At 52.4% G+C, this 21,101-nt stretch overlaps 8 protein-coding genes across 8 annotated transcripts; 5 read left to right on the forward strand and 3 right to left on the reverse strand.

Annotated features, from left to right (window-relative positions):
• Positions 1-4,987: 4,987 nt before the first annotated feature.
• Positions 4,988-5,475, forward strand: COCCADRAFT_87477 (uncharacterized protein; the record flags this gene model as incomplete). Its single annotated transcript, XM_007710771.1, has 2 exons — positions 4,988-5,128; positions 5,161-5,475. The coding sequence occupies 2 exons, from the start codon at positions 4,988-4,990 to the stop codon at positions 5,473-5,475; spliced, it is 456 nt and encodes a 151-aa protein (XP_007708961.1).
• Positions 5,476-7,864: 2,389 nt separating this feature from the next.
• On the forward strand, positions 7,865-9,812 carry COCCADRAFT_87277 (uncharacterized protein; the record flags this gene model as incomplete). Its single annotated transcript, XM_007710772.1, has 2 exons — positions 7,865-8,656; positions 8,733-9,812. 2 exons carry the CDS (start codon positions 7,865-7,867, stop codon positions 9,810-9,812), a joined length of 1,872 nt encoding a protein of 623 aa, XP_007708962.1.
• Positions 9,813-10,542: 730 nt separating this feature from the next.
• COCCADRAFT_33912 (uncharacterized protein) lies at positions 10,543-11,240 on the forward strand (the record flags this gene model as incomplete). The annotated part of the gene is made up of 4 exons (XM_007710739.1): positions 10,543-10,584; positions 10,677-10,741; positions 10,830-11,054; positions 11,117-11,240. The coding sequence occupies 4 exons, from the start codon at positions 10,543-10,545 to the stop codon at positions 11,238-11,240; spliced, it is 456 nt and encodes a 151-aa protein (XP_007708929.1).
• A 517-nt stretch (positions 11,241-11,757) lies between these two features.
• On the forward strand, positions 11,758-12,171 carry COCCADRAFT_87473 (uncharacterized protein; the record flags this gene model as incomplete). The annotated part of the gene is made up of 1 exon (XM_007710773.1): positions 11,758-12,171. A coding segment is annotated over one exon (414 nt), but the record flags the coding sequence as incomplete, so codon positions are not given.
• A 34-nt stretch (positions 12,172-12,205) lies between these two features.
• COCCADRAFT_33913 (uncharacterized protein) lies at positions 12,206-15,334 on the forward strand (the record flags this gene model as incomplete). Its single annotated transcript, XM_007710740.1, has 5 exons — positions 12,206-12,305; positions 12,337-12,431; positions 12,515-14,686; positions 14,737-15,014; positions 15,064-15,334. The coding sequence occupies 5 exons, from the start codon at positions 12,206-12,208 to the stop codon at positions 15,332-15,334; spliced, it is 2,916 nt and encodes a 971-aa protein (XP_007708930.1).
• A 535-nt stretch (positions 15,335-15,869) lies between these two features.
• On the reverse strand, positions 15,870-17,288 carry COCCADRAFT_2217 (uncharacterized protein; the record flags this gene model as incomplete). Its single annotated transcript, XM_007710712.1, has 1 exon — positions 15,870-17,288. One exon carries the CDS (start codon positions 17,286-17,288, stop codon positions 15,870-15,872), a length of 1,419 nt encoding a protein of 472 aa, XP_007708902.1.
• A 584-nt stretch (positions 17,289-17,872) lies between these two features.
• COCCADRAFT_87478 (uncharacterized protein) lies at positions 17,873-18,403 on the reverse strand (the record flags this gene model as incomplete). Its single annotated transcript, XM_007710774.1, has 2 exons — positions 17,873-18,132; positions 18,256-18,403. The coding sequence occupies 2 exons, from the start codon at positions 18,401-18,403 to the stop codon at positions 17,873-17,875; spliced, it is 408 nt and encodes a 135-aa protein (XP_007708964.1).
• Positions 18,404-19,200: 797 nt separating this feature from the next.
• On the reverse strand, positions 19,201-21,058 carry COCCADRAFT_87380 (uncharacterized protein; the record flags this gene model as incomplete). The annotated part of the gene is made up of 3 exons (XM_007710775.1): positions 19,201-19,293; positions 19,343-20,590; positions 20,639-21,058. 3 exons carry the CDS (start codon positions 21,056-21,058, stop codon positions 19,201-19,203), a joined length of 1,761 nt encoding a protein of 586 aa, XP_007708965.1.
• Between the last annotated feature and the right edge of the window lie 43 nt (positions 21,059-21,101).

Consider the following 21,101-nt stretch of genomic DNA (forward strand, 5'->3'; position numbering starts at 1 on the left):
TTGTGCAAGATATTAGCGGTGGGATTGATTCCAATAAAATTATGCATGACCGTATCATAGCGACGAGAAAAAAACAATCAAGCCACTTCACTCTCCATATTCTGTCTTCTCGCAGCGCTGTCACGTGCCCGCGCGACGCTGATGACGATGTTGCACGCCTTCTTTGGGAGAGGGGCTGGAGGGCCAATCAAGGCCGACTGGGCGTGGGTGGGGCTTGGATGCGTTAGCGTTGTTTTGGTAAACACGCCCTCCCGCTTCATTCATCTGCGACACTGCATTGCACCTTCCAACACCAACACGCGCTCCCAAGCCATCTTGTTCCCTTGGGCTGGCATTTTTGGACACGACAGCGTGTAGCTTCACTAATCTTTACGAAGCATCTCTTCTTGTCCCTATATACGTGTTCTACGACGCGCCTTGATCATCCGCAACACCAACGCTGCCATCGCAGCTTCACACATTGGACATGCAGTCTTCTCCTCCCACCAGCGACGGGAAAGCACGCGCAATCCGCGAACTTTCTCGCAGCCTAAGTCACAGCCCAAGAAACATCGAGTCACCATCACCATTGCCAACAGACTCGAATCCCACCCAGCGATCGGGATTCGGCGGCACTGACACATCCCAATTTTGGGACAACCCAGACATTGTCCACTCGACACAGCACAACATTGTAGACGACACAAACACGCTTCCCAAATTCCCCCGCATTCGTTCCACCGCGAAAAAGCAGAGTGCTTGGGCGCCCTTCCGCTCCGAGCAGATCCAGCCTGACACATCCATGGTAAATAAGGAGTTCCTCGACTTCGACCACTCCATTTCCGACGAGGAAAGCATGGCTGTCGAGCAAGCACGTGGTGGTAACCGCAGCAACCGCGGTACACCTAGCAAGATTAGTTCGCCGTTCAACAGCCTCTACGACATGACACCCCTCACCAACAGGTCGCGTAAATCGCACATGGCAGACACAAGCAGCCTTCGACGCGACGCGGCAATCCGACGCGCCTCCCGCAACGACCTCGACACGATATCACCTCGCCCTTCGAGCAAGCGCAACTCACCAGCTCTGGCTAAAGAGGACCGCAAGCGCAACTCTCTTTCACAGCTGCACGCCAAGTTGTCTGAAGATGAGTCGTCGTTTATGGACCAGCGACCCCCCACAGTCACCATTGACTCTACCAAGAATTCGCGTTGGGGCAACCGCAGCCGCCAGGCATCGCTTCAGATTGACGGCAATGCCGATACCCTGCAGAGTAAAGGAACGCCTCGTTCAAGGCAAAATACCACACAAAACGCGACTGGCCAATCATTTATCCTTCCAGATCTTCCTAACCTCACCGAGCTGGTCTCTGGTGTTTTTGACGATGGTACCCCAGTCTTCTCAAAGACAACGACTTCACGGTCACGCTTTTCTGCCCCACCAAACGGTGGTCGCCGGCCCTCATACTTTCCTATCGAGGGAGTTCCAATTCCCGATGAGGAAAAGGCCATCTTTTCCGCACTTCAACAGCTGCAGGAGAAGCTTGCAGAGATGGAGCACGAGCGTGCGGAACAAGAGAAGAAGATTGAAGAGCAGGATCTCGAGTTGATCGAGCTGCGAGCCACAGCACAGGCCCAGGAGAAGCTACGTCGAAGTGACAGTGCCCAGGATTCCGATGCTGGAAAGAATAGCTGGAAGATCGAAAAGACGCGTAAGTGACAAGAAGTCTGGAGATTCATAGTAATATTGACTGTTTTTAGGACTCGACGCTACAGTGCAAACACTACGAACTAGGATCGATCGTGCCGACCGAAAAGTTGCTGTTCTGGAAATCGAGAAGAAGCGTTTGAACACCGAGAAGGAGAGCATGGCAAACCAGCTTGGTGTTGCTTTCCAGACATGTGAAGAGCTCAAGAACGAAAAGAGTGTACTGAGCAATGAGAACGAGGAGCTTCGCCAGGAAGTTGAGACACTCCGTTCAGAGAACGAGGCACTGCGTGATCAGCTCGATCACGACCAATCTCAGCACCGGGAAGAAACTACCCAGCTTCGACGACAGTTCGACCAGGCCGCGAATGCAACTGAAAGGGAAAACGCCAACCTACATGCTGAATTGGCTCGTGTACGCGCACAGCAAGATGAGAATACTCAGCAACTTAGCCGCAGAGATACAGAGTTGCGACGAATACGCCAGGAGCAGGCTGAGTTTGCTCGTCTGAAGTCAGAACACGATTCTCTCAGGTCTCAACTCGCAGAGATCAAGGCTAGGCGGGAAGAGGACGCTCAGCGCTGGGCTCGCTTGGAGTCTTCTCTGCGTAGCAAGGTTGATCGACGTGATGAGACCATCCGACAGTTCCAAGATACTACTCAGGAGCAGACAACTGAGGCTATGCGCTTGGACAACGAGAATCTCCGTATCGAACTTCAGGAGCTCCAGGCACAGCAAGATGAGGAATACGAGCAATGGGCAAGGAGAGAAGCAGAGCTGCAACGAAAGATTCAGTCGCGTGAAAGGGCTATTCGAAGGACTCAAGAGCCAAACGATGGTCCCCAAGAGCAATTGCAACGGAGACCCAGCTATCGCCGAGAAGACACGCGCACGCGCATTAAGAACCGTGTCCAGCAAGAAGTTCGCAACAGCAGGCTTGCAAGCGAATCTCAGCAAGAAAGCCCACGAAAGTCGTTCACTGCTCATTCTAGGTTCTCAACTCGAAGTTTCTCTGCACCTGTTGTTACCGATAAGCATGCACGTGTAGAAAGCGAGGTCGAGTCAACTACCGACTTGTCTCTTGCACCTCGTTCAGCCCTTCGTATCTCACGCAACGCCCACTCTGCCAGGCAGACCTCAACCATCCAGCCTCCTGCAGATTTGGATCTCACCGAGTTGAGCTACATTGATAAGGATCAAATTGCTCAGCTTCGACGTCGCCTAGAGGAAGATCGAATTGCTAAGCGTGAATCTGCTTCGGCAGATGAGGTGACTCGCGAGGACACTGTCCGCTCTCAGCGTCAGACTCGTGAAGACACCGTGCGGTCAGTCGCCTCAGCTAAGAGCGAACGTCGCCCTTCTCTCGTCCGCAAGTCTTCGCTTAAGGATACCACACAACGCACCAGCAATACGCAGTTTGAGGAAGACACCGGCAACTTTTCCAACTTCGATACGGATGGCGATGCTACACAGACGAAGCAGTCTGCTTTTGACGCTTCAATGGTTAGCAACACGAGTCGAAGGCGCCGTAGTGCTCCTACTGAGATGACATCGGCTTTCATTGTTCCAGATATCAAGCTCAGCACATCAAAGCAGGCCACGACAACTATCAACGTGCACAGATCACTCCCCAAGGAGCACGACAACTCCAACTGCACCTACTGCCGTCGCGAAGGATACACCACCGCCACCGATGCTCTCCACGTGCCTAAGCTTGTTCCAGCATCTGTACGCACTGCGGATGATGTAGACGCTACTCTTCGTCCCGCACAATCGCCAAAAGAGGCCCTTGCACTTGTAGTAAAGGGAATGAACGATGAGCGTATTCACTTGCACGCTGAGTTGGCCGTCCAACGCGCCTTGCTCGAGCAACACGATCCCAGTCTCGGACAGCGCAAGCGTATTGCAATTAATGAAGCGATCCAGGATCTTCTCCGCCGGATTGACCATCTAGACAAGCAAATCTACCGCCTCCACGATGTGCTCGAAGGCCAACGGGCCGATGATCTGACTGAGCAAGATGTCGAAGAGCTCACTGGCCAAATCCGCGTCGAGGAAGAGAAGACTGGTCAAAGCGAGAAGAAGGCCAAGAAGGTCACTATCCGTAGCTTTGTCGACGAAGACGAGAGCGTAGAGATTGGTCGAGGTCGCTCAAGCAAGAACGGCGGTGCTCACGATGAGGAAGACGACGACGATGAGACGCACGAACTCCCTTGGGAAGGATTCGGAGATGACTCTGGTCCCGAGGGTGACGCTAGTTTTTCGGCCATGGCATTTACCTAGGTTGGTTGATTATATCGACTAGCCTGCCTCGACTCTTTTTCTTTCTTTCCTTATCCCCTTCAAAGGAAGGGGAAATCGGATATTGTTTGAATAGGATTATGGGACTTAACAAGGCGTTATTTGGATGTGGGGGTTTCCACAAGGGACCCGCATTAACTCGGACTTGGGTTTTTACTTTTCAAATGGGTATGGGATGGAATATTGGCGTTCTTTCGTGCGTTTTTTGTATCCTTTTCTCCATTTCTTGTTGAGTTAGGATTTGTTCGTCTTTTTTGTCCTTTCTAGAGGATCCTTCTCTTGTTGTTGGCTTGCTCGGCTTGCTTCTCATTCCCCTTCTGACCTTTCCCTCTCTTTGACATCTTTTCTAGCTTTTCTGTCTTCTTCTTCGTACCCATGGAGTGGCCTTTGTAGGTGCCTCGACTCACTTTTTTCCATCTTCTGCTGCTCCTGCTTTTTTTTGCGGTTGTTTCAGTGGCGCGGATCGGAAAAAGTTTGAGTTGGTGGCCTCGGCGCTTTGAGAGTTTGAAGAGAGGATGGGGAGAATCCTGAGACTTGGAAGAGAGGGGAAGGGTGAGAGGAAGGGAGGTATAAGTAGGGCTTTGCTAGTATTGGAAAGGAAGAATCGAAGGAAGATGTATGAATATGTTCTTTGCTTGAATGATGAGATTGTGCAAGTCTGATTTCTACTATCTGTGATTGGAAATGTTTGTTTTGAAACTTGAACCTTCTTTCGATACCACCTCTCGGCGTCAATCACTTGTTCTTTATGTCTTTGTCCGTCGTGAGCACTTCATTCACATCTCGATCTGTAAACTGAAAATCTCGACGGAGAAAAAGAGGGAATGTAAATGTGATTTGTTGTTGACTACTACCTGAGTAATTTTTCTGTAGAGTGAAAGAAACAGGTGGGCAGAATACTTGATGATCGCAATCCTAGCCATCGGTATCGTGGATATGCCCCATGTCTTGTTATTTGATCGTATGAGGATGGTTATGCAATGTAGTGCCACGCTGGCATGCAGAGCCGGTGCAATATTTGGCTTACATTACAAGCCGTGCCTATAGTGTTTTTTTGGTTTTCTGCAGGTTCCCATGACTATGGCTTGCATGGTATACTACAAGTAGCGTTTCTTGTACGTGATGATTCGGAGCTTAGTGTGGATCCAGATACCAGCTGAGGCAGTTGGAGAAAAGACTCGATATCAGACTGAAATCCACGATGCCCGCGATGCATGAATGGCCTTGTGTATCGGAGAATACATACCAGATAAGAAGCGTTGCATGTTCCTACTTACCACGTGAGATACGGTGTTGTTCTGTAGAAAGGCCGAATAACAAGGCCATGAGCATATCCGATCACATCGATGAACAAATATTTCTCAGATCCCAGTGTATTGTCCTGCTGACACGACTTTCCTTCCCCTGCTTATCAGCAATACCGGTCAAAGCCGGGGCCTGGGTCAAAAAAGACATTGAAAGATGCGGAGCAACACAGCCCAAATGATTGTGTCGTGCGTGACTCAGGAAAGCGAAGGGCAGCCAATCGGGCGGCAGCAGCACAAGAAGGCATGGGGGACGGCGAAGTCGAGCCTGTTCGCTTCGAGGTAGGTGGAGCGAGACGGCGAAGTGGCGATTATCCGCGTTCCGGGGTGTGCAAGATAGGGCTGCTTCCGGGTCATCGCAGTATCGACGGATCGTCGGCGCATACGCGACGACCCGACGGATAGTTATCAAAAGAGCTGCTGGTGATATCCAGGTTTCTTGGCTTGAATGTAGGACACTCAGATCACACGCAGGTCAGTACGCTTCGGAGCGTGCGGCGATTCGTGCGTGAGCGCCCAGGTGCAGGGCGTCGTGAGCGTGGCTTGATGTTGCTTTGACATAGCCAAGTGATGCTCAGAGGCAAACATGGGCGGCTTGAGTTGTCTAGCGTATGCGGAAACGGGAGTTGATGCAGATGCAGGTATGACTTATTGATGATAATGTTTACTAACAAGGTTAACTAGCGTATGTGGGGTTGGCTGTGTTGTTGAAGGAGGCATGATTTTGTGCCTACTTACAGTAAACATACCCAGAGCTTGTGGCAGGTGATTTGTAACTGTATATGCAATGCAGGTTCCAAGTCTTGATGTTTGTACTGAATGGTGTTGTATGTAGGACTGTAGTACGCGCATGCTGCAATTTGTGGACCTTGACACTCTGAGGCTCTAGGGTTTAGTGCAATTGAATAAGAGTTATGGCATAACGGATAGACGAGATCAATAAAGCCACGTCCACGATGTTTCCGACTGATTTGGAAAGTTCAGTCGACTTATCGATCCACACCGATTAGCCGGAGAGGTCACACGTTGTGTTGATGCATCCGACTTATGGTGAGAAAGACAACCACGTCTAGATACGACATATGCGGTCCGAAATATCCCTGCATATCTCATGCCAAGCATATTTGGTGACAAAAGAAAAGATCCACGGTTGATCGCATCCAATGCAGTACATGCTGAGTAGCAGTGCGACTAGAAAGAATTGGCGCCAAGATTTCGCTGGTGCAAGCTGAAAAGCATAATTCAAGTTAGGTGAGAGTTTGCGGGTCGCTGTACAACAATCAACACATCGTGTGCCCATGTCGTATTGGCGGGGGTCGTCTCTTGGATCTCTAGTCGTCAAAGAGCCGCACATAGCTATCATTGGTGCAGCAGGGTGCTATCGGCAGCTAAGCGTGAGCAAATAGTCTTGATTTGCCAACGCAATAGAAGGTGCTTGTTCCGGCTAGGCGGGCGGAAGGAGACAACGATAGCAATGGAAACAGCAGGCTGGCAGTGTATGCATGGCGCTTCGGCCGTTAGCTGGCGCGGGAATGACCGTATGCTTGCAGGAGCCCTCAGTGCTCGCGTGCCACTCGTGTGGAGCCAGCTCAGTGCGACGTCCCGAAGACTCGACCGAAGTATGGGAAAGACGTTTGGAACGGATGGGCTTGGAGGAATAGAGCAGACGTCCAGGGGGGAAAACTGGGGTGGTTGATGACGAACGAATGGGAGGCTGAGGATGAAGGTTAGCGTGCCCAGCTCTACCTACCTCACTCGCTTCCAGATCTTCATGGGGATGCTCAGATGTGTGCCCACAGTCCAGCCTTCGACCTACTACTCTTGGCCTTGAGATGGTACCGGACGAGATCGACTAGTATGATGTTACCCTGCATACGAAGTGTTGCATGCTCACCGTGTCAACCTCGACGTCAGTCCACGAGGCTGCTCCATGTGAGCCAGTCCCGGCGGGAGAGTATAGTCGCGGGCAATGGGCACAAATGCAACCACTATGCCACTTTGATCTGATTTGACAGCGGGGATCCCGGTACGTCCTGACATGTAGTAATATGGAGAGGCGACGCCGAACTCACCGGGCCTGACGACTAAGCGCTCTTTGGACATTGTGGCATAGACAACTGCATCCTCAACGCAGAGAAAAGCATCGTGTTGGCTGGAAAAGCATTGCCCCGCATAGAAGAGAGAGGGAGGAGGGCGGTTTGGTTCTCTCGGGCGCCAGGATACAGCGGTGTGGTTGCAATAGCTCACGGCTCGAACGGTGAGGTTGCCATGGCTGGAAGGTGGCTAGCCCGATTGGGCCGCGTGGATTGCGTCGGATTGCGTGACCAGAGCAAGTCACCACCCGCTTTTTTTCTTTGTAGACTGCGTCAGGGCCGCGCCTTCCCCACACAATCCGTGCTCCTGATGCTTAGTCTGGGGCCTCGCGTCGCTCTCACCTTCTATAAAGCACCTTCGGTCCTCTCTCTCACCCAAACTTGACCTCACTCTATTATACAAAATCCTCTTGCTCGCTGGCTTACACAACTCGGGGAAAGAGGCCAACACTTCTATATATACAATTGAGACAACAAGATGGCCCCCAGTCTCTTGCTCGATCAAGAGTCACCCCCACCTGCCTCTGTTCATCCTGCCAAGCAAACACTCAAAGAGGCCCACGCCCCTGTTGGCGGCGACTTTTCCTTCACTTCTCAACCTGCCAGCAATGGTAATGGTGTCCATCTGGGGAACGGCGCCAATGGCTTCCTAACGGGCAATGGGGTATCAGGTGGTCAACAAGACGGCCACGACTTCATTTCGGCTCAAACCCTTCGTCAACAGTCCGAAAACTATGCATCTCAGAGTCGCATCCTTGGTGACGGGAAACGCCCAAACATTCTGTATATCATGGCTGATCAGATGGCTGCTCCAATGCTCAAGTTCAATGACCCAGAGTCAGTGATCAAGACACCACACCTAGACGAACTCGCTCGGACCGGGGTCAACTTTGCAAGCGCTTATTGCAACTCACCTCTGTGTGCACCATCTAGGTTTACCATGTGCAGCGGTCAGCTCCCCTCAAAGATTGGTGGATACGACAATGCTTCCATTCTCGGCCCAGAGGTCCCCACCTATGCTCACTATCTCCGCCGAGAGGGCTACGAGACTGCGCTGGCTGGGAAGATGCACTTTATTGGTCCTGACCAACTCCATGGATTTGAACACCGACTCACCTCCGACATCTACCCTGGAGACCTGGGCTGGTCCGTAAACTGGGATAAACCAGAAAAGCGTCAAGAGTGGTACCACAACATGTCGTCAGTCATGCAGGCCGGCCCATGTGTGCGCTCCAACCAACTTGACTACGACGAGGATGTCATGCACAAGGTAAGATTATTCTAGATTGGCAACGAAATTGCAAGACGTAGCAACGCCAGATATCCTTGCTAACACAGTCGCTCAGGCCCAACAATACCTCTACGACTATGTCCGATCAGATCCCGAGACTCGTCGGCCATTTGCTTTGACCATCTCTCTGACCCATCCACATGATCCCTATACCATGATTCAGGAATATTGGGATAGGTACGAGGGTGTAGACATTCCTCTGCCCAAGGTCGAGATTGCTCAAGCCGACCAAGACACGCACTCGCAGCGACTCCTCAAGACCATTGACCTGTGGGACAACCCAGTACCAGACGAGGCCAAGATCCGCGCCCGGCGTGCATATTTTGCTGCCTGCAGCTTCGTTGATGACCAGGTTGGCAAACTCGTCAAGCTTCTGAAAAACTGCAAGCTAGACAAGGACACAATCGTTGTCTTTTCTGGAGATCATGGCGACATGCTTGGTGAGAGGAGTTTGTGGTACAAGATGAGCTGGTATGAGAACAGTTCCAGAGTACCCATGATCATCAATGGCCCCAACATTGCACCCAAGCAAGTCAAGGAGTCAGTGTCTACAATGGATCTGCTGCCAACATTTGTCGACATGGCTGGAGCCAAGGTTGATGAGCGCCTGCCCCTCGACGGCACCAGTCTATACGAGTACCTAGTGTCTGATAAGCCAGGTAAAGATGAAGTGTTTGGCGAGTACATGGGCGAGGGAACTGTTACTCCTACGTACATGATCCGCCGTCATGAGTGGAAGTTCACCTTTTCTCTCGCGGACGGGCCACAGCTCTACAATCTTGTCGAAGATCCGCAAGAGCTTCACGACCTTGCAAGGTCCACGGAGCCTCACAACCGGAAGGTGCTAGCCAAGTTCGAGGCTGAGGCGCGTGAGAAGTGGGACTTTACCAAGATTCACAACGACGTTCTGCTCAGCCAGCGCATGCGTCAGCTTGCTTGTGGTGCGCTGAAGATTGGGCGCAAGGAGTCATGGGACTACCAGCCGCCATACAACGACCGAGATCGCTTCATCCGATCGCACATTCCGCTAGATGAGCTGGAGCGACGGGCTCGGTTCCCTGTGGTGGATTACCTGGGTCGCGAGAAGTCTGCTGCAGCAACCCACCATGGCCTTGCAGGTGCGGCCGGCGAGTGAGGAGATGGGTGTCCAGGGATGGGCAGTTTTTCTTCTGTCCACAACTTGTTTTGATAACTCATTTCGGAAGGGGATTTTTCCCGCTTTTTTCTTCTTATTTGGTTGGGGTCACAGCTTCCCGTTGGTCTTGCAAATTAGCGATAAGGGCGTTATGGTTTTACGGACTTTGACGAGAATGTAGGTATGGCGTGGCATTGGGCATTCAGCATGATGAGATTCGGGGTTATGAGGGCATTCATGACGGAGTTTGGCAATATATGATGTATTACTGTAATGTGTATGTATGAGGATGCAGGTATGCAGGAGCGGTGTGCACAGACGGGTAGAGTAAGGTTAAAGGCAAATTATAAAGCAACCGAAAACAACGCAAACCTTGCTGGAGAAATGTTGAGTGTCGGTGAGGATTAAATTTGGTTTTCATGCAAAAAGGACGGCGAGGAGACCGAGGGGAGCAGCGGCGTCAAGATGAAGGTTAAGTGGGTCTGGCGATTGGCCGTCACACGTGAGGTGGCGTAGGGTTGGGGGCAAGACAAGGTGGTGGATCAGCAGCGGAAGGTGCCAGCGACAACTGCCCGCCGCTCGCAACCATCGGTGCAACACAGCAACGCCAATAGCAAAGGTACACGGCGCACACCAACCCCCCAGACTCCTTCTTAATCCCCGCCCTTTTTGTTTCTGCTAGACATACCCTCTTTCTGCAACCAAACTCGGCTTGCTCATCTGCGCCATCATGTCGACTGCAGCCCGCCGCCGTTTGATGCGCGACTTCAAGGTGCGTAGTGATTGCCCCCCCTCGGGAGAGGCGCAGGCAACTTACACGACTGCCGACCATGCATGGTAACTTGAGCTGACAAAGTAGGATAGCGCATGCAGACTGATCCTCCGGCCGGTGTATCTGCATCTCCGGTTGCTGATAATGTAATGACCTGGTAGGGCTCTCCGCAAGCATGGAGCACACGACATGATGATGACGACGATGCCATGCCCGTGGGACTCCTTGGACTGACAAGTGTACAGGAACGCAGTCATAATAGGTCCCGCCGACACGCCCTTTGAAGATGGAACGTTCCGCCTGGTCATGCACTTTGAAGAAGCGTACCCCAACAAGCCGCCGGGCGTCAAGTTCATCAGCCAGATGTTCCATCCCAACGTATACGGAACCGGAGAGCTGTGTCTTGACATTCTGCAGAATCGATGGTCACCCACGTACGATGTTGCAGCTATCCTGACGAGCATCCAGAGGCAAGTCTACACTACAGCACCCTCGAGACATTGGAGTATGAGTACTGACAAGAGACACACAGTCTGCTCAATGACCCCAATACGTCGTCGCCGGCCAACGTCGAAGCATCCAATCTGTACAAGGAGAACCGCAAGGAGTACACCAAGCGCGTACGCGAAACTGTAGAGAAGAGCTGGGAAGACTAGGGGTAGCAATGGGGGACATGAAGTTCACGAACATGATATGGCATCGTATGGAGTTATGAGGTGCAAGGACGATATCACTTGTGTTAGCCTGGCAGTCTGTGGGCTTTTGCCGGACAGGTGTTCGAGCACGGCGTCTGGTCTGATTTTCTGGGTGATTTGGGCAAGTTTGGCTAGGTAGTCGAATATACGAGCACTCCCTTTTGTTTCGTTCTCGATGACGACTGTGTGTTGCAGCTATGGCGGGTCTTTTGGTGGGTTGCTAATGCAGGGCCTGGTGACATAAGCGTCCTGGGCACAGCCAGGCGGCCCAAGAGTGCAGCAAGGCTGGAAGCGAGAGGGAATTGGAAGCCTGTCAGCAGGGACTTGGATACGCTTTTTACATATGTATGTGCTACTTGGGTACTACACTCGGCCCAGGCTGTGTGGCCCGAGACGTGTGCTATGACCAGTCGAGAGACAGCGGGACCTGCGTCAGAGCCGTTGGCTGCGGGGAGGAAAGGCAGTCCCGCTACGGGAATTGCAGGCCCTTGGCCGCAGCAGCACCACACGCCCACACGCCCACGCCCACCCACGCCTGGCCTGCAAGCTCAACAGCGCCCAAAGCAACAATAAACATCAACACCGCCATATCCCGCCACCCACTCACACACGCTCTCTCGCACCCGTGCCTCGAGCGCCGCTAGTCGGGATCCCTTGCTCCGCCCAACAGGATCAGCTTGTTGCCGTTTCATCGGCTCCCCTTAACCATAGCGGGGGCTGTAATTACCCACCTCTACGCGCCGAGTCACTGCGAGACGTGACGGTGCCACCCGAAAAGTGCACGTCGGCTTTGCACACACACTCTCGCCTGCCACAGAGCCCGAGAGGAGTTGATCGACCGAGGCCGCTGGGCCGCTGTGCCATAGTCCAACAGCAATCATGTCGTGAGTAGCACCTTCACCGACTCGGGCGAGGAGGGGTCACGCATGGCTAACAAATCTACCGCAGGGGCTCCAACAGCATCAAAGGTGCGCCACGCTCCCGCCAAACAACACAACATACTGCCCCGTGGTCCATGTATCGAGTGTGTGCATTTACTGACAGTGGCACGCTGCAGTTGTGGCCCGCTTCCGCCCCCAGAACAAGGTCGAGATAGCGAGCGGTGGAGAGCCCATTGTTGAGTTCAACTCCGAAGACACATGTACAATCCAAGTGCGCCTCCCCCTCCCTCCAAATAACTTTCTGGCCCCATACTGGCCCTCTCAACCGTACCTTGCTGACTGCCATGTGCACAGTCGAAAGAGGCCGCCGGGGCCTTCACCTTCGACCGCGTCTTCGACATGAAGTCGCGGCAGGAGGATGTCTTCAACTACTCCATTCGCCCCACTGTCGACGATATTCTCAACGGATACAACGGTACTGTCTTTGCCTATGGACAGACGGGAGCAGGAAAGTCCTACACCATGATGGGAAGCGACATGGACGATGAAGTAGGCAAGGGAGTTATCCCGCGTATCGTCCAGCAGATTTTTGCCAATATCCTCGCCTCGCCGAGCAATATTGAATATACCGTCCGCGTCAGCTACATGGAAATCTACATGGAGCGCATCCGAGATTTGCTCGTTCCCCAAAACGACAATCTGCCAGTACACGAGGAAAAGAGTAGAGGTGTGTATGTCAAGGGTCTGCTTGAAGTATATGTCTCGAGCGAAGAGGAGGTCTACGAGGTTCTGAGGAGGGGTGGCTCCGCACGAGCCGTCTCAGCAACGAACATGAACCAGGAGTCGTCGCGATCGCACTCTATTTTCGTCATCACAGTCAACCAAAAGAATGTCGAGACGGGCTCGCTGAAGAGCGGTCAGCTCTTCCTGGTCGATTTGGCAGGTTCCGAAAAGGTTGGCAAGACGGGCGCAAGTGGACAAACGTTGGAAGAAGCCAAGAAGATCAACAAGAGTTTGAGTGCCCTTGGTATGGTCATCAACTGCTTGACCGACAGCAAGACGCAGCACATTCCCTATCGAGACTCTAAACTCACCCGTATTCTTCAGGAATCGCTAGGTGGTAACTCGCGAACCACGTTGATCATCAACTGCTCTCCAAGTAGTTACAATGACGTCGAAACATTGGGCACACTCCGGTTCGGTATGCGAGCAAAGACAATCAAGAACAAGGCAAAGGTCAATGCCGAGCTGAGTCCGGCTGAGCTCAAGGCGATGCTCAAGAAGGTCCAAGGCCAGGTCACTACCTTTGAAAACTACATTGGCCAACTAGAGAGCGAAGTAACACAATGGCGTGGAGGAGAGACGGTACCAAAAGACAAGTGGATACCACCGCTCGAGACTAGCACAGTTTCTCACAAGAAGTCGTCCTCGTTGGCACGGCCGGCGACGCCATCAAGAGTGGAATCGACAAGAAATGCGGAAACACCACGTCCGGACTCTAGATTAGATCTGGACCGCGCAGGAACACCGAGCATACCGCTGGACAAGGACGAAAAGGACGACTTCCTGCGAAGAGAGAATGAGTTGCAAGACCAGGTCGCCGAGAGGGAGTCGCAGCTCGCAAAGGTTGAGGATCAGCTCAAGACTGTCAAAGATGAGCTGCAGTACTACAAGGACCGCGACGCCAAGACCAACAAGGACAATGAGCGAATCACCCTCGAACTCAACGAGATGAAGATGCAAGTTGAGAAGATCCAATTCGAGGGCAAGGAGGCGCAGATCACCATGGATGGACTCAAGGAGGCCAATGCTGAGCTCACTGCTGAGCTTGACGATGTCAAGCAACAGCTCCTAGACGCAAAGATGAACGCCAAGGAGACATCTGCTGCCATGGACGAGAAGAAGAGGAAGAAGGCCGAAGCCATGGCGCAGATGATGGCTGGCTTCGATCTTGGTGGTGAGGTCTTCAGCGACAACGAGCGTACCATACGCAAGATTATCGAGCAGCTCGACCAGCTTCACGAGATGAGCTCAGCAGGCGAGGCAATCGCACCGGATGCCATCCAAGAGTTGCGCGAAAAGATTGTCGAGACTCAAGGCATTGTGCGACAAGCAGAGCTTTCCCTAACTGCACGAAGTGAGGAGGACACTGCACACGCTAAGCGCCGCGAAGCACTCGAGGCACGCTGCGACACTCTGCAAGCTCAGTACGAGGAGCTCCTTGAGGGTAATCTCTCTGAGCAAGACAAGGAGGAGGTCAAGGCGCGACTTGCTGACGCTTACTCGGCTCGCCAAGAGGGTAATCTCGAGCTTGTTGAAACCCTCAAGCAGGACACTGCGCGTCTCGTTGAAGAGGCCAAGAAGCTCCGGGCTGAGAACGAGAGTCTCCAGTCGCGCATCAAGAGCGGCGCTATTGCCAACGGCGTTGCCAACGGCATCAACGGCAAGACTGTGCAGCAGCAAATTGCCGAATTTGATAACATGAAGAAGAGTCTCATGCGTGATCTACAGAACCGCTGCGAACGGGTAAGTTTATTGATATCTTGGTAGGAGACAGGATGCTAATACCTAGTTAGGTTGTTGAGCTCGAGATTTCGTTGGACGAGACACGCGAGCAGTATAACAATGTGCTCCGTACATCGAACAACCGCGCACAGCAGAAGAAGATGATGTTCCTCGAGCGCAACCTTGAACAGCTCACCGTTGTTCAGCGCCAGCTCGTTGAGCAGAACAGCTCCTTGAAGAAGGAAGTTGCCATTGCAGAGCGTAAACTCATTGCCCGCAACGAGCGGATACAGTCGCTCGAGAACCTTCTCCAAGATTCACAAGAGAAGCTTACTGCAGCGAACCATCGGTATGTTGGGCAAAGGCTTTTGCCGAAAGCACGTGCTAACCTGTTACAGCTTCGAAGCCCAACTCACGGCTGTCAAGGAGCGTCTCGAAGCCGCAAAGGCAGGTTCAACACGCGGTCTCGGCTCGCCCGCCAACGGCGCTTCCTACGCTGGCTTTGGCGGCGTCGGCTCTCGCATCGCCAAGCCCCTTCGTGGCGGCGGTGGTGCCGTTGCGGACGGCCCTGTGCTCCCAGTCATTGGCAATCTCCAGAAGCAGGACGGCGATAACGGCAGCGATTCAAGCAAGGGCAAGAGGACAAGTTGGTTCTTCAACCAGCGATAGACTTCTGCGTACCGCCTCAATTGATGGATGATTATTGACTGCCCAAGGACTTCAAGACATGAGACTTTTTCGTGGTTCGGCCGGGAGGTGTTTTTGGTGTTGCTACTTTTCATTATTTGGCATGATGATGGGGATGAGATGGATGAGGTGCAGGTAGATGAAGGGGGTGGGGATGCTAGGAGGAAAGTGGCTCCGATGTATGTGTCTCTCTCCTCTGGGAACGTTTTTGTCGCTGCATTTTCATACGGGAACTATGCAAAGGGAAATGGGAAATGTTATACGTACGACGTTGAACGCGTCATACGCCTAGATCACATAGTAAGGGGAGGGAAGTGTCATGTTTCTGAATTATCGTTTTCTCATCTTATCCGTCTTTTCGTCTCCCATCTCCTCTCGGCATACTTACACATAGATTCTTATACCAAATCACATCACTACCCCTCTTCCACGTCTTATATAAATACACACCACACAGCCTTCCCATCTTCCCCTACAAAACTAAACTTCTTCACACCCCCCTTTCCTCCCCTTTTTTTCACCCCAACCTCTCCACACAAGCCCCAACCGCCACATCCGCCGTGGCCCCATCAAAAAAATCATTCAAAAAAACAACAACCCCTTCCCTCTCGCGCACCAATTTCCTCCCCACATCCCCCTTCAACAAGGGCAGAATCTTGGCATCGCACACGGGTTTCGTAGCGAGAATGGGACTGGTACTAACATCGCTATCCAGGACCGTCGCGACGATTACATCTCTGATGTTGGTAGCTGTAGCCTGACATTGCAGCAGCGTGACGGGCGCTCTATTCTCTGTATCCGGGTTTTCGCACATGTTACGTAAGCGATCGAGCATGGAATCGCCAGTTAGTGTTGCATTTGCGTCGTCGTCGTAGTTTGAGTATTGGGGCAAGTCGGAGAGAATGATTAGGCGTTTGTGCTGTTCGCGCAGATTGTGAATGGAGGAGTTTTGCATATCGTCTTGAGAGCCTATTTGGAGGTTTTTGTCGGATAAAAGGGGGGATAGGATTGCGTGGAGTTCCTGAGGGTTGGGTCGCGGGCAGGCGTCTGGGACGCCGTCCCAGCGGTTGTGGATGATTATTATTTCGTCGGGGTGCGAGGCGAGGAAGCGGGTGATGTGGTCGAGGAGGACGCGGTAGGACATCCCTGGTATAGCGCCGTGCTGGAAGTATAAAGTGTCGTCTAGGGAGCTGAGAGAGTGGAGCTGGCGGTGGCATTTTGCGGGGCGGAATTCAAAGTATCGGGCGCCGATTTTCAGGATAGAGTCGAGGGTGTCCTTCTGGGTTATGGCGAGCGCGCGGATGATGTCGGGCGCGATGTGGTTGATGGCTCCGTCGCTGACTTTGTTGAGGATGGATAAGGCGCGCGGGAGGGAGCGGCCGAGGACTTCGCGAATGAGGCCTGTGCCAGCGTTTTTGATCAGAGACAAGCTGGATGACATGTTGTTCATGCCAATGTCGTGGGCTGAGGGTAGGACCATCTTGTGGAAGGGGCGGTTGGCAAGATCAGAGTCCTGGGGGATCTTGTCGCGCATCCAGTTTTCATAGTTGGGTGTTACAGTTACATAGCATTGGTGTTGTTTTGGTAGTTCTGCAAGTCCCGGTCCGGCGTCGTAGAAGCCGTAGGTTATCACGACGTCTTCTGGGAACAGGGCCGGTGTTTGCTCCATGTTGACCATTGTGCCGTCTTCGACTTTGCCTGTCATGCTGTTTACTGCGACCCATTGCTTCGTCAGTTCCCGACCGTCGCGGCGGACAATGAATTCAAAGTTTCCAGTGAATTTAAAACGGGGGAGGTTGGATGACTCGATTTCTAGGTGGTCAAAGAGAAACTCGCGTTGTTCACTTCGCCTGGCGCTTCGTTTTGGAACGGTGTATTCAATCTCGACTCCATCGACTGCAATGTATGCAAAGCATTTGACTCCTTTAGATGGCATGTTGTAGTATCATATATCCAAGGTCCTGCCGTTGATTGAGACTATGTGGGTGGCAATGCTCGTCCTGCGTAGCGACTTGTGTACATCTACGACCAGACCTTCCAGTGGGGTAAGGAATGAAGAATGTCAAGCCTCAGCTAGCGCGGCGCCATCGCGGTATTAAAAAGAAAAACGGCAGTTCAACCCATGCTTTCTCGGCCGTCTCAGCCGTCTAGATTCCGTGGTCTATTGGCGGTGGCTTAGCAGTGGTGTTGAGGTGGGGAACTCCGTTCAGCCACGCCAATGGCCTATCACTCTGCCGTCAACATACGCTAGTCGGGCCGGCGAAGTTTCAAGCCTTTTCGTCGTCTATCGTGAATATTAACTAATTCAAGCCATGTTCCTGATTTTGTTTGAGTGTTGTTTCCAGAGACAAAAAAGTTTTAGATACTTCACTCGGGCTCTACTAGTCTTCGAGTCAATGACTTTCGCCACTGATCCAGCCTGATAAATAGCAGTCATCAACATATTGTCAAGACATTGCATGTCTCTCCAAGACACCAACCTCTCATCTTTCCTGTCCATCGTTCCTTCTTGTTCTCCAGCTACCCAAAAGCCGGTGAAAGAGCGTACCCCACAACTAACTCCTCTCCTTGCTTGAAACAGCTCCATAGGTTGCCCACGCCCTCATCCAACCCAGGACTAAACACATTTCCCACATAACAAAATACGCTCTCATGCTCTTTCACGCCCAGTCTCTTGCGCAGAAAACGGACTATGGTTGCAAAATTCTGATTGGTGCTGAGTTTGAAGATACGTTGAGTGAGATGCGGGGCTGAGCCTATGGGTTGGAGGCGGATAGTTACTGCAGATGAATGATTTAGCCCAAGGCGTATCAAATTGCTGAAAAAAAACGTTATGTGGTAGGATAGATTCGGACAGTAGCACATGTCAAACAAGTGGGGGACTGTAATGAGCTAGGCTGTACCTTTCTGAACATTGAGGTTCCCGGCCGTTTCGAGCGCTTTGGATGCGTCTTTCGGAAGGCTGCTTAGGACGACAGAAGCTGCCATGCTTAGTGGCGCTTCTGTTGTGTCATCTTCTTCTGGTATCTTTTCTTTGGGTGACTCGGACATGATGTAAATCGGGTGAAGGTTTGCCTCGGTGAGAGGGCGACAAGGCCTCCAGAAACCAAGAAATGAAGGTTGTCGATGAGGAAAAGCAAAGTTGTAGCGAGGGAACCCGAGTGATGCGCTGATTGACACACGGCTAAGAGAGTGTAGGTGAAGGCAAGAGTGATGGTCAGGTGGAAGGCATGCACGTCAACCTAGCCAATCAGCGCCCCACCACCCAGACTGCATCCCTTACAATGAACCAGCAGAGGCAACAACATACGGTATCACTTTCATATTGATATCTAGTACTCTACATATCTGAAACAATAGTGACAAAAACATAAGCTCCGGTATTGTGATAATCAGCCCGTTCATCCGTCATCAAATCCTCTCTTAGTATGACAATGTCCTTCAAACCACCATGGGTACCAACGCCTATTTTCAAGCACACGCGCACGTGCGCACACCGCCAACCAACCGGTTTGCAATCGCAATGACCAGCAAAAAGGACTACAGGGCCATGATGCAATAGGTATATACAAAGGAACGCGTGTATCGTTAGCGACCAGGGATCGGAGATCGTGGTCTATACTGAGCAAGGAAATGAGCAGGTTGTGCTAGGTCGCCAAAATGGGAGGGTAAAAGCTACGCCAGAAATGCTATGAAGAAGGGGTATTTGCTCCCAGGCGAAAACTGCGAGCCTCAAGGCGAGAATTGGAAAGGGGGAAAAGAGTCCTTTTCGTGGGTATTAGTGGAATCATCCATTACGCCGTGATAGATGCAAGGGGTGACCGCGTATTCTGCATGAGCCACAAGGCTCACCGACGGTCAAGTTGGGCGAGTAGCTGGTCGAGCTCAACCCAGTTGTCAATGTTTGCCGCGAATTTGCGGTGCTTGCGGGACACAATGTGCTGTATGCTGTTAGTAACTTGCTCAAAGGGTTGTGATCATTAGTCGTACCTCGTCGAAGTCATTGAACTTCTCCCTGCAGTTCTCGCAGTAACCTGGCTTCAACTCCTTCTCGACATTCTTGCGTCTGCGGAGAGCCGCGGCTTTACGAGCTTGTCTCTCTTCGTCTCCATCGTCATGCATTCGGCCCAAGGTTTCTTGGGCTTTGCGCTTGGCTGCTCGCATGGGTTGAGAGTGTTCCTGGCTAAGCGCGGTCCTGACATCATTGGTTACAGACGAATGGCCACTATTCGTATTCGCCGAGGGCATGCTGTTCTTCTCAAGGACCTTTCGTTTCAGCTGGTTGACTTCCTTGCTGTTGCCGGCACGAGGAGCAGCAGCGGTGGAGGAAATCATTTGGGAACGGATGGCAGACGTGACATTCGACTGTTGCAATCCAGATGCGACAGGCTCACCAGCAATGCAACGGGGCATTGCTCGGATGCTAGCCTGGGCGCTGCCAAACATGGGTGGTTGGCCATCGGCTGTGTTACAGCGCTTGGGGGGGAGGGCCTTTGGTGGGTCAAGTGGTTTTGCATCATCAGTCTCTTCTTTGGTGATGACAGCGGGGGCACTAGGACGGCGGGCGAGGTTGTTGTTCTCAACAAGGGCGTTCTTCTCTTCCATAGCAGAGACTGCACGCGTGCGTGGGGCTGCTGCTGATTGTCTACGACGCGCTTCCTGCTCTTCCTGTTGTCTGCGGCCAAAATGAGGATCCTCCACAAACGGGCACTTGCCGTTACCGGAGGCGCGGAACTGCGGCCACTTGCCTTTCTCTTTCTCGACCTTTTGGTATTCTCGAATCATAACTGGTCGCGTGACCTCATCCATGTCATGGACGTAGACATAGTATCCACGAAGTGGGATCATGTCTTGCGAAGCCATGACGTAGTCGCGATCCAACTTTTCATTTTGCAGTAACCTTTGTAGATCTGCAGGACGGCCTTTGTGCTGCGTGGTTGTGCTCTGACGCGTGGGGTGGCTGGATACATCTTCACCCGTCTCCTTGTTGAACATGGTGTCAATCATTCGCTGCACCTTGTCAACCGACCATATCTTCATCCCCAGGCTCTTAGCCTTGTACAGGATATCACCACGGTCCGACTTTTCAAGGGCAGCATCAAACACAGACTTCTTGTTTTCAAGTTGGGCGGGGTTGACGGTCCCTTTGTGGGCGGAGGAGCTGCCGTCAATGTCGACAGGAACAGGGCGCGTAGTGATGACATGGGTGACTTCTCGAGAGAAGAATTTAACCTCGCGCTGTGTAGTGTTAACAATGGGAACGTGACAGTAGGGGGGGACGCGTACCGAGCCGAGAATGCGGGCTCTGCTCATAAGCTTGTCTTTTTGCGGATCCGAGACGCTGTCAAAGTAAAAGGCAAACTGCGGAAAGAGCTTGCGGTAATGGCGCTGCCATTGCCGAATGGTCTCCAAGTCCTGGGCGGCTCGCTGTGCGGCCTGCTTGGTAGGGGCCTTTGTCTCTCGTGCGGCTTCGAGCTTCCGGGTCAAGGCAGTTGGTTGGGCCCCACTACGACGCACAAGGCCGTGACGACGAGCCTCGGCATCGTCGACCTCTACCATCTGCTTCTTGGGCGGTGGCTGGCCATAGGTTCCATCACGCTGCTCGCTGGCGTAGGAGCGTTGGCGCTTTCCTCCGATAGCTGGGGCGCGCATTGGGGAGTTTGTTGCATTTTGAATATTGGCGAGAGGGACGCGACGGCTCGACATGACTGTAAGAACCTGCGGCGAGGGAGGAACAGCCACTGCTGCC

The sequence above is a fragment of the Bipolaris zeicola genome (genome assembly GCF_000523435.1).
Source record: "Bipolaris zeicola 26-R-13 unplaced genomic scaffold scaffold_21, whole genome shotgun sequence".
NCBI classification, from domain to species: Eukaryota; Fungi; Ascomycota; class Dothideomycetes; order Pleosporales; family Pleosporaceae; genus Bipolaris; species Bipolaris zeicola.